General features: G+C 54.3%; 1 protein-coding gene across 1 annotated transcript in view; it reads left to right on the forward strand.

Annotated features, from left to right (window-relative positions):
• Positions 1-3,588: 3,588 nt before the first annotated feature.
• Positions 3,589-11,372, forward strand: part of TRARG1 (trafficking regulator of GLUT4 (SLC2A4) 1) — a 12,351-nt gene continuing 4,567 nt past the window's right edge. Inside the window, exon 1 of the mRNA XM_013005745.1 lies at positions 3,589-3,975. Coding sequence (XP_012861199.1) covers positions 3,589-3,975 — 387 coding nt within the window. The remainder of the gene's footprint in view (positions 3,976-11,372) is intronic.

Raw genomic sequence — 11,372 nt, forward strand, 5'->3', positions numbered from 1 at the left:
AACTCACCTCTTATGCATGTGAAAGTTGGACATCGAATAAGGAAGACCGAAGCACTGTGAATTGCGGCGAAGAAGACGGAAAGTACCATGGACAGCTAAAAGGACAGACCCGTCTGTCTTGGAGGAAATTTGGCCAGACTGTTGCTTAGAGGCAAGGATGGCAAGATCCATCTCACACACTTTTGGGCATGTTGTCAGCAGAGGCCAGTCCCTGGAGGGCATCATGCTTGGTAAAACAGAGGGGCAGAGTAAAGGAGGAAGGCCGTAGAAGAGATGGAAGACACCTGACTGCAACAATGGGCTCAGGTATAGAAACAATTGTGAGGAAGGCGCAGAACCCGGCAGCGTTTCGTTCTGTTGTGCACTGGGTCCCTGTGGGTGGGAACCCGCTTAGTGACACGCAAATAAATTTCCTCTCTCTCTGGCTTGAGCCCTTTGTGTCACCACCAGACCACTAGATGGCGCTGCGATCCCAGCAGCTCACATTCCCTGAAGCCCATCCAGGTGATCTCGCTGTCTCCCCTGGGGACTCCTTGACTTCTTTTCTCTTCAAATTTCCATCAAATTAAAAGGACCCCTTTAGGTCAAGTTCCTTCGGTCCTCAATGCCAGTACTGTCCAATAGAAATACAATGCAAGGCACTTTAAAAATCTAGCCGGCATCTTATCAAAGAAACAGATAAGATGAATTTAAAGAACCTTTTTTTCTTTTCAGCCCCATGCAGGCAAAATATAATTCAATATATAATCATACAGAATGACATATTCCACATTTTGGGGGTCCTAAGTCTTCAGTCGCCATCGTGTATGCTACACTCATTACTCAATTTGGACTACACACATTCAAGAGCTCAAAAGCCTCCTTTGGCCTTGTTTGGTCAATTCTGACTCAGTTTCCCTGCGTACAAGAGATCAAAATGCTGTCCAGTCCGCTCGAGCCCATTGTTGCAGCTACTGCGTGAGTCATCTCATTGGTGACCGTCCTCTTTTTGGCTGGCCCTCTAGCTTACCAAACCCTTCTGCAAGGACCGATCCCTCCTGCTAACTTGTTCCACGTACGAGAGATAAGGGCTCACCACCCTCGCTTCTAAGAAGCATTCTGGCTGTGATTTCCCAGACAGATGTGTTTTTGTTCTTTTGGCAGTCCGTGGTATTATTCTATATCCTTCGCCAACACCATGATTCAAAGGCATCCGTCCTTCCTCCATCTGCCTTACTCGCTGCCCAGCTTTCCCACACAGATGAGGTGACTGGAAATAACCATGGCTTGGGTCAGGCGCCCTTCAGTGGTTACTAAATGAGGCTGAGCAACTTCAGGCCCTAAGGAGGACCTGAGTCCTACAGAGGGGACAGTTGTCAGGTTGGGACATGGAATTCTGTCCACGCTGGATACCAACTTGAGCCTAGGAGTCCTCTTAGAGACCCAACTTGTTTTTCTCCCACGAACGTTCATATATTTCTGGAAGCTCCTCAGTAGAGGACCCTAGCTGGTACCCTTTCTCCCCCACTCGCCAGGTTCGGTTAGAACCTTCCGAGCCCTAAGGGAAAGAGGAAACTGTCTTTTGAGAGCAAGACCCCAAACCCAGATCCACTGCCATCGAGCTGATTCTGCCTGATAAGAAACAAACCTAACTCACTCCTGTTGAGTCGATTCTGACTCCGGGCACCCCTACAGGACAGAATAGGATGGACCCATTTGGGTTTCTGAGACGGTCAAGTTTTGCTGGAGCAGAAAAGCTCACCTTTCTCCCTCGGGGTGCTTGGGGAGTTCAATTTGGACTTCTAGCAGGCCCGTGTTGGGGTTCTGAGAGACTGGGAGCAGAGAGCTTCATCTTTCTCCTGAGGAGTGGCTGGTGGGTTTGAACTGTCAACCTTGTGGTCAGCAGCCCAGTCTTATCCCACAGCGCCACCAGAGCTCCTTCTAAGCAGAGCAGGGAGCCTCAATGCCACTGCTCGGGAAGTCTGCATTCTGCAAGTAACTGGGTTTCCTTTATTGCAAAAAAAGAGAAAAATCTCATTTTAATATAGTCAAATCGCACAAACCCAAACTGCAAACAAAATAGTTAAACTAAGCAATGGAAGTGCTCCCAGGTGTCCTCGCAGCTCCTCAGGCTCAGGAGCAGGCGAACCTCGGCTCTTATCCCAGCCCTTCCTTTTCCTGAGAGCCCCTCTTCACTCTCTCTGCGTATGCACCCCTCCTCCACTTTCTCCCCACCCCCTCTCCGCAAACCCTTTTGCTGGAAGCAGCATTCCAGAGGCAGCTCCTATCCATTTTCATGGAAAGAAAGAAAACAGTCTGCAGACACAGAATAGGGAATGCCGTCTGGTTGGGATACAGTTTGAGATGGATATCTCTTTCCATTTCTGGGTCTCGGTTTTTAAATCTGGAATATCGACAGATTTGAACCACGAAATCTCTGGGGCCCCTTCCATCTCTCCCTTCCCATCCCCGCAAGACCATAGGATCCTTACCCGTTTACTGTCTCTTCCTCCAAACTATACACACAGCCCCTGGTGGTTTCAGGTCCCCCTGGCCACTGGACCCCCCAGAGCAGGACTCTGTCCGGAGCAGCTCCAGAGCAGGCTGCCCTTGTCTGCGTGCTCTTCAGTGCCCCAGGGAGGCTCTGATGGGCTGGGTGGAGGCCTTCCCTCCCTCCTTAGGCACCCTCTTGCCCCAGCCTCACCATCTGACCTGCTAAGACCGGTCAGTAGATCCCTCCCCGCTCGGTCCAGGCAGAGACCTCCACTGACCACGGTCAAGCCCTCACTGTCCTCTGAAGCGAGGCTCTGGATGCCCCCTGGGAGCTGAGAACCGAGGCGGGGTGGGAGGCAGGGGGTAGACCAGAGCCTGGTATTGTCCCAAGAGACGGGAGGTAGCACCAGCCTACTCCAGCCAGAAGGAAGCCAAGGGCCGGCTTCCCCAGCAGAGCCGAAGGCACATCCTCTGTGACGCACTTCACTCTGTTCTCCTGTCTAGAACCCCCGACTCTGTCGTGGGGCTGCAGTGGAACCAGACACTGGCCCAGTCCCTCGGTGCTGGGCTGGGCTGGGCCCGGGCTGGGGAAGAGGCGGAGGCAGAGAGGCAGAGGCAGTGACTGAGCGGTGCTCTGGGGAGAGAAGAGGGCAATTGAAAAGAGAAAGCCTCTTGGAGGAGGGCGGGTGGGAGGGGAGGGGTGGGGTGGACAGGCAGCTGTGTGGCTTACACACACACACACACACACACACACACACACACACAGCCTTCCTGGCTTAGCCTACGCCTCACTCCTTGGAAGAGAACCACTCCTCTCTCGGCTCTGAGCTTTCTGCCGTTTTCCCTGCCCATCTGCACCGTCAGCAGTGCCTACAAAGTTGGCCTCAAACTTCACCGGCGGCGCTGGAGGCTCCAGCTCGGATCCAGCAGCAGGCAGGTCCCAGCCCCTGGGCTCAGCTGGCCTGGGCGTGCCCATTCTGACCTTCCCAGCCCCCAGGCGGGCTCGCTCCGCTTGTGTTGTGCCCGCGGGGGGCCGTGGGGGCTGAGGGATGGCGCACTGAGGTCCTTCATCTTGGCCTGGAGAAGGAGCAGCCTGCCCCCCACCCCGGGGGCAACATGGCCCACCCTGTGGAGCCTCAGTTTCCCCTGGCACAGGAGCCAGGGACCACCTCACCTCTGGAGCTGCCGGAGATGGAGAAGCTCCTCACCGAGGCGGAGGTCAAGGCCGAGAAGACTCGGAAGCTGTCCAAATCCCTGTCGGGGGCGCTGGACCTAGAGCAGAATGGCCACAGCCTGCCCTTCAGGGTGGCCTCCGAGCGGCACCTGGAGGCCCCGCTGGCCCCGTCATCCTCACGGACCAGCTCCAGGAGGGCATCCTCCATCGCGACCGCCTCCTACACCCAGGACCAGGAGATCCCTAAAGATTATCTCATCCTTGCCATCGCCTCTTGCTTCTGCCCAGTCTGGCCCCTCAACCTCATCCCTCTCATCTTTTCTATCATGGTAAGCGGGCCGGCATCCCAGGGCCAGGGCTGGGGCCAGCTATTTCCCCGGTGGCCGGGTGGGTGCAGACACTCTGCCTGGGATCCATAGGGAAGTGAGCTGTATGCTGGCGCTGGGGAGGAGACCATTTCTAAGCTAGTGTACTGCTTCTTCTTGGACCAGGGGGCTAGGAGCTGGGGGTGGGGTGGGGGTGGAGGGGCTTCTATTTGCTCCTCTTTCATTTTGACTCCTGGGGGTCACTTTACCTATCTCCCTGCTGGGAGCTGAATCCTGCAGGACAGCAAGACGGTGGAGGGGAGGGGAAGGTGTGGGGTCCCTGCCCCACCCTGAGGCTTCTGGGAACCAAGTTGCAGAGTTCAATGGGGTTGTGATTGGCAGAGAGGGGCAGCCAGCTGGGGTCCTAGGGTCTCTGTTTTCAAGGGAGTCCACCCTCCACTCCAGCCTGGAGCCACCAGGGTGGTCCGGGAGCCTTTGCCCAGCGCTAGCTTCTAAGAGCCAACAGTGGCTTCCCTCCCTGACTGCAGCGCCTGGGGCTCCCCCTGGGGCATCAGGGGGAGAGTTAGCAGGCAGGCTTGTCTCTGGGGGCGGGTGAGGAGGGTTCCTGTGGAAGCCCGTTGGGCCTCAGTGGTTAGGTGGATTTCAACATCTGGGTGCAGGGCAGGGGCCGTCTTGGCTATTGGGGAAAGATAGGCAGGGCCGCCGAAACAGGAGAGGCGAAACAGGAGAGGCGCGTGAGCTCGGGTGCTGGGCACATGCTTGCTCCTGCTATAGGGTGCTGAGTAAATTGCCTTCGATTGTTCTGAAGTTAAACCACTGAATTGGCGTTACTTCCAGGGGATCCCAATAGGAATGATGGTAACCCCCAAAATACCAATTCCACTGCCACGGAGTCGCTTCCGACCCAGAGCGGCTCTGTGGAAGAGAATAGAACCTGCCCCTGTGGGTTTCCGAGACGGTCACTCTAGATGTTGGCAAAAGACTTCTGCACGCCAGAAAGAGGAGAGGGACGGAGGGAGGGAAGAAACGAGGGAGAGGATGATAGATGGACGGACAGACAACCAGGGCAGAGCCTTCGCTTCCAGAGTGAGGTTATGGGCAGAGGAGAGTCAACTGCTGACCTCAGGCTGCTCAGAGCCAGGGGACCGGGGCAGAAGACACTGCTTAGCTTCCCACTGGAGTGACCCTACTGCCGAGTCACCATCTACTGCCCACTCCCCAGGAGCTGTGGTCACTCTTGCTCCCCACCCCTCTGAAAGTCCGTCGTCCTTCATACATCCCCGTCTCCTTCGCTGGGGCCCAGTCTCCAATGCCCACCAAGCCCAGAACCCCTAGCCAGGAAGACTCTGGGGGCAACCTGGGGGATTCCTGATTTGAGGGGCGTGACGTGGTCTCAAGACCCAGGACTAGATCATGCTCAGGGCAAGGGCCTTCTGAGACGCCTCCCTCCCACTGCCTGCTGCCCCGGGGCAGCTGGGATCAGAGCCAGGCCCCAGCGGAGCAGCCAGTGGTGCTGGGGCGGCTCCTCTCGTGGTTACCAGGAAAGACTCCAGAGGGGAGAGGGCCTTTGGGGAGAGAAACCATCGAGGGCCCAGGAGAAAACTGTCGCTAGAATCCATCTCCTCACGGGGGTGGGGTGGGGTGGGGTGGGGGCGGGGGGCTGGTTGGGTAAAACAGGTGCCATTGAGGCGACTCCAACCCACAGGCACCCAACATCAGGACTAACGGTTCCCTAGGACTGTGTTCAATGGCTGGCACTGTCCAAGTTGACCTCTCGGCCTTCCTTGAGGCCCCTTCTGAGGACCCCAAACTGCAACCTTGTGGCACACAGCTGAGTCACTGGCTGTACGCAGCACCCGGGGACGCAAGTTGAGAAGGAGCTGCCTTTGTCAAGCCTGTGCGACCACTGACACTGGCCCAGTACACCTCTGAGGGCGCACCTGGTGTCCTAGTGGTTACCAGTTGGGCTGCCATCCTCAAGGTCAGCAGTTCTCAACCACCAGGCGCTCTGAAGGAGAAAGACGAGGCTTTCTACTCCCGTAAGGAGTTAACGTCTGGGGAACCCACAGGGTCAGCTCTCCCCCGGCCTCCAGGGCCGTGCACTTCTATGTCCTTTTAAGGTTCTTGGATCAGGCTTAGGAGTCACTGGGCTGGGTGCAGGGAGCACTGTGCCAAGCTAGATACCACCTCCAGTTCCCAGGAAGCTTCAGTCCAGGGAAATAAGCTCATCCACAGATCGCTACAGCTCTCTTCGAGAGGCACCCGCACTAGACATAAGCACACCGTCTCGTGGATCTTGGGCCAGGCCCTCAAACCACCCGTCTCCTCGGCATTGCCACCTACAGGATGGGCACAGCTGTAATGCCGACCGACATTGCTGAGCCCCGGAGGGGGGGGCGGGGCATGAGGTGGGTCACGCTGGGCGCTGTACGAACAACACCCGGCACAGATTCGGGCCTACGACTTGGCAGTCGCATTTAAGCAGCAGCCGAATCTTTCCAGTGGGATCTGCAGGTTTTGAAAAACTGTTCGGCCCAGACATCATTCATCTACCACACGATTCATCCATTTAAAGTGTACAGGTCATTTAAAAAAAAAAAGGGTATCTTCACAGAAAAGTGCTGCCAGGACCACCCACTGTCTGAGGACATTCTTATCACCTCAGAAGGAAGCCCTGGACCCCTTAGCTGTCACGCCCAGATGCCACCGTCCTCCCCAGCCCTAGGGAAGCACTCCTCCTCCTTCTGTCTCGATGGGCCTGCCCATCCTGGATCATCCACAGGCCGACTCATACCGGGTGTCCTCTCTCGTGACTGGCGCTCCTTGCTAGGCATGACGTCCGTCGGAGGGGCAGGAGCGGAGCGAGGTCAGATTCTGTGCTGGTGGCTGAGTTAGGCTGGTGCTGGGGGAGAGGAGGAACTGGGGGGAGCGCCCAGCAAACAGGAGAACGTAGGAAGGAGTTTGGCTCCATGCCTTCATTGGGGCCAGAGCACAGCAGTGGGCAAAGGGGTTCCCACGAACTTCTGAGACTTGGTTAAACGGACCGGTCCCTCCGTCCTTCGTTCGCCCATCGAGTCTTTCCGCAGAAGCCTGATTATTCTAGGACGACTCAGTGGGAGAGACGGTGAGGACCCTTCCCTGTCTAGCACAGTGAGGACCCTTCCCTGTCTAGCACAGTGAGGACCCTTCCCTGTCTAGCACAGTGAGGACCCTTCCCTGTCTAGAACGGGTGGGTTTCTTTTATGAACCTGGCAATTCTCCAGGCATCTGTTGGCTTGGCACGGTCAGCTTGGCATGGTGGAAGGGTGTGGGGCTATGAGGAGGAAGGGAGGAGAGGGAGTAGGGGGCTCACTCTAAGAATTTAAGTTTTATCCGAGGGGCTTGGAGGAAGGCCTGAAGAGTCTGGGTTTGTTAAATAATATTTCATTGTGTGTGTGACTGTTTACACAGCCATGTAGGCTCCCCCTTCAACCACTTGTGCACACTTCTGTGTGGTACGGGTTACCTTTTTACACTGTGTGAACATGCTCATGATTCCCTTCTGTTGTTCCTTTTCTGTTCATCTAGTTTCCCATTCCCCTTATATTCTCATCATTGTTTTAAAGTCCCCATTGGCCGTTTAGTGACGTGTCACTCACTGCCGTTAGTCAAATCCGACTCACAGTGACCCTGTAGGGCAGGGTGGAACTGCCCCTGTGGGTTTCTGAGACTGTAACACTTTGCCTCCTCTTTCTCGCTGGAGGCCCTGGTGGTCTTGGGACAGTGGACCGTGGGCTAGCAGCCCAGTGCATAACCAGGACCTCGCCAGGGCAGTTTGTGATACTAGAATGTGAGACTGTGTGTTGCACAATCATCTGTGTATACCATCGATGTTACCCCCAGACTTTTTTTTAAACCATTTAATGAACCAGCCCTATATCCACATGTCAGACAATCCAATAATTCAATCATACAAGAGTTGTACAATTGTCATCATACTCAATTCTAGAACATTTTCTTCTTCCTTGTATTCATTGTTATTCATGTAATTATTATTATATTTTCTAATCGTGGCAAAAATAGCCACAACAGCACATTCGCCAATTCCACAACTTCTACTTGTATAATTCAGTGTCATTGATTATACCCTTTGCGTTGGTCAGTCACTACGGCTGTCCACCCCAGACTTTTTCAAAGAGCACAGGACTTATGGGTAATGTTCTTGATTTTATGAGCCAATCTGTTATGGAGGCCAAAGGCGACTTCAGGGCCTAGTGCCCTAAAGAGGTTTTACTTTTTATTGTGAATTAGGGGAAGAGTTACAGAGCCGACTATCAGTCTCACCTGTCACAATTCACACACATTCTGTTTCAACTCATCCACTGCAAGGAGAATCTAGACCGTGTCACAAATTTGCATGTCATCCTTGTGTGGGAGCCAGGCGAATCGCCTCAGTACCTTTCCAGTCTCAGTCTATCTGCCGCCGGCGACGTGAGCATCCCTATGGAGTTGTGAGCAGAAGGCCAACGGCGTCAACTCCGACTTGGGAACCCACTTTCAGTTGCACAGGAGCCCTGGTGGTGTAGTGGTTGTGTGCTGGGCTGGGACCCGTATGCTTGGCAGTTCAAAACCACGAGCAGCTTCACGGGAGAAAGATGGGACTTTCTCCTTGGCTAAAGTTAGTCTTGGAAACCCACAGAGCGGCCACTATGAGACAGCATTGACTTAGCAGCAGGGGGTTTGGTTTGGTTTAGGTTCAGGTAGGATTGGGTGCTGGGAGACCCCCCCGGGGCTATTTGTTTCAATTAGTCCCGGCAGGACATGATGAAGGCCTGAAGTAGGCAGTGGCCTTGGCAAGGAGGGTACTGATAAGCACAGACAGGATAATTGCTAAGGAGGTAGGAACAATGTTTTGCTAACTCAAGGATCCCGAGCCATCTTTTAGAGAGCTTTGGGATTGACGACATTTAAGCGGTGGGCAGAGGGACATGGATGGAAAGAGAGTAGAAAGGATCCTCTTCCAGGAGGCAGAGGGAAAACTCGGGTGAGATGGAGATGCCTCGGGAGGGAGGGGTTTGAACGAAGGGAGTGGGCACATGCTGTCGAGGTAGATGAGGGTGGAAGTGCCCACTGATTTGTCCACTTGAAGATCACTAGTGACCCTGGTGATGAGGGGACAGAGAGGGAGGCTGAGGGGACAGAAAAGAGGGGTGACCGGTGGGTGAGGTCCTTCAAGGAGTGGTGAGAGAGAACCCCCTGGAGGAGAGGCCATGGGGGCAGAAGCAGGTAGAAGTGACAGGGTGAATGTGTGCTGCAGGGACTCCAGCCTCCCCGCTCCACCCTTGGGGAGCAAGGAGAGCAAAGCCAGTGTTGAGAAATAGGGGGTCCCTGGGGAGCAGAGGGGAGGGGACATCGTGACCAGAAACACACTGGGTTGTGTAAGCAGGACCAAAGGCACAGATTTTGCTAGCAGGGTGACCTCGATGATGTCCCCAGGGGTTCGGGCTGGACTGGGAGGGAAGTGGGGTCAGGAAGACCTCATCAGCCTTGGCGGAGAGGGAGGGTCCAGGGCTGGCCTCAGAGATGTCATGTAGAAGAGGGAGTTGTATATAAAGGTTAAGTGCACACCAAGAAAACATCCCAACCCAGTGCTGCCCAAACCCATAATCCAACATTAACTCATATGTCCAACACCAATCCACAAAGTCCTCCTCCATCTCACAAAACAGATGCAATGATGCCGAATGCAGGAGGAAAGCCGAATCAGTGAATGTGTAAGCATCTCAGCGCTGGCAGGGGTCTCCACACGGCTGCTCCAGCACCCAGGGCTGCATCGGGGTAGGTCCATGTGGCTTCTCCTTGGGGATGTCTTGTAGGAAGTAAGCCTTGCCAGCTGAAGCAGGGAACTGGCTAAGGCAGCTGCACCCTGATCCGACCATCACAAAGCAAGAGACCTGAGAACTAGAAAGGCGAGGCTCACCGAGCCATTTATCCCTCACCCTTCAATTAACCCCACCTATGTTTATCGGCCAGGTTGGCACAATCAACTAACTACCTCACTAGAGTTTATGAGGTTGCACTTTTTCAGGGAAGCAGAAAGGCTCAGCTCTCTGTGGAGTGGCTGATGGGTTTGAACTGTTGACCTCGCAGTTAGCAGCCCATCACGCAACCCATGAGCCCACCAGGATGCCTTCGCTCATCAGCTATTTATTGAGCATCTACATATTTGCCACCTGCCTATGCTGTTCTCTCGCCTGCCTGGAACACTCTTCTTTCTTAACAATAGCAACAATAACAACAACAACAACAAAACCCATTACTTCTCATTCTTCACATCTCAAAACGTCCTCTTCCAGGAAATCTCCCCAGGCTGTCTTTTCAGAAACACTCAGTGGACCGCGAACATCCTCTGTAATACTCCCCATAACCACCCTCATTTGTGGGACCACAGTCAGCCCAGCGGGTGAGGGTAGGAACGAGGACACTCTGGCACACGACTGTGTTCCAGGGTGCCAGGGGCAGTGAGATGGCGCATGGGGACTAGAAGGGGAAGCACAGAGCTTGAAGCCTGGGTGATCATCAGACGGCTGTTTGTGCAGCTCAGCTAAGACTTGGTGCCAGACTGAGGCAGGTGGACGGGAGCTGATGAAGTGCGTGAAGAAATGGAATTGACTGGGAGATAAAACTAACTTGTTGGGTAGGGCAGGGAAGTCATTGTGACTGAGAAGGAAGACGCAGGTGGTGGCCAATAAATGAGGCTTAGACGAGTGGAAGCAGAGCAGCTCTGGAAAGAAGGGTGGAGTCCCCGGGAGGTGTAAATGGTAAAGGTGCTCAGCTGCTAACCAAAAGGTTGGAAGTTCAAGTCTACCCACAGGCAGCTTAGAAGACAAGTCTAAAGATGCACGTCTGAAAAATCAACCCTAGGAATCTCTTTCTAGCCCAGTGCTCCCTGTCACACCCAGTGACTCACCGGTTTTAGGATGTGGGCTAAAGCGAATACGAAACCTGAGGAGGAAGGCAGGTGGCGCGGTCCTGGAAGGACATGGGTTGGAACAGGGAACCTCTGGGATGGGAGGTGAGGGGTAAGAACTCTCAGAGGTGAAGAGGACACCCACCTAAAGGAAACAAGTAGCGGGAGGGCAACATCTCTGAACCCTAGAGTTTTCATTACTGGGGGAGCAACATTGCCAACAAATTTGTAGGACGATTCTGAGGCTCAATGAGAACCCTTTGAATCTAAGTGGTTCTCAACCTTCCGAATGCCGCGACCCTTTCATACAGTTCCTCATGTTGTGGTGACCCCCCAGCCATAACATTATTTTCATTGCTACTTCATAACTGGAATTTTGCTCCTGTTATGACTCAGGGGACCCCTGAGAAAGGCTTGTTTGACCCCCAAAGGGGTCGCAACCCACAGATTG

Source organism: Echinops telfairi, unplaced genomic scaffold (assembly GCF_000313985.2).
Source record: "Echinops telfairi isolate 266 unplaced genomic scaffold, ASM31398v2 ScPeMD7_7458;HRSCAF=8496, whole genome shotgun sequence".
Taxonomy (NCBI): Eukaryota; Metazoa; Chordata; class Mammalia; order Afrosoricida; family Tenrecidae; genus Echinops; species Echinops telfairi.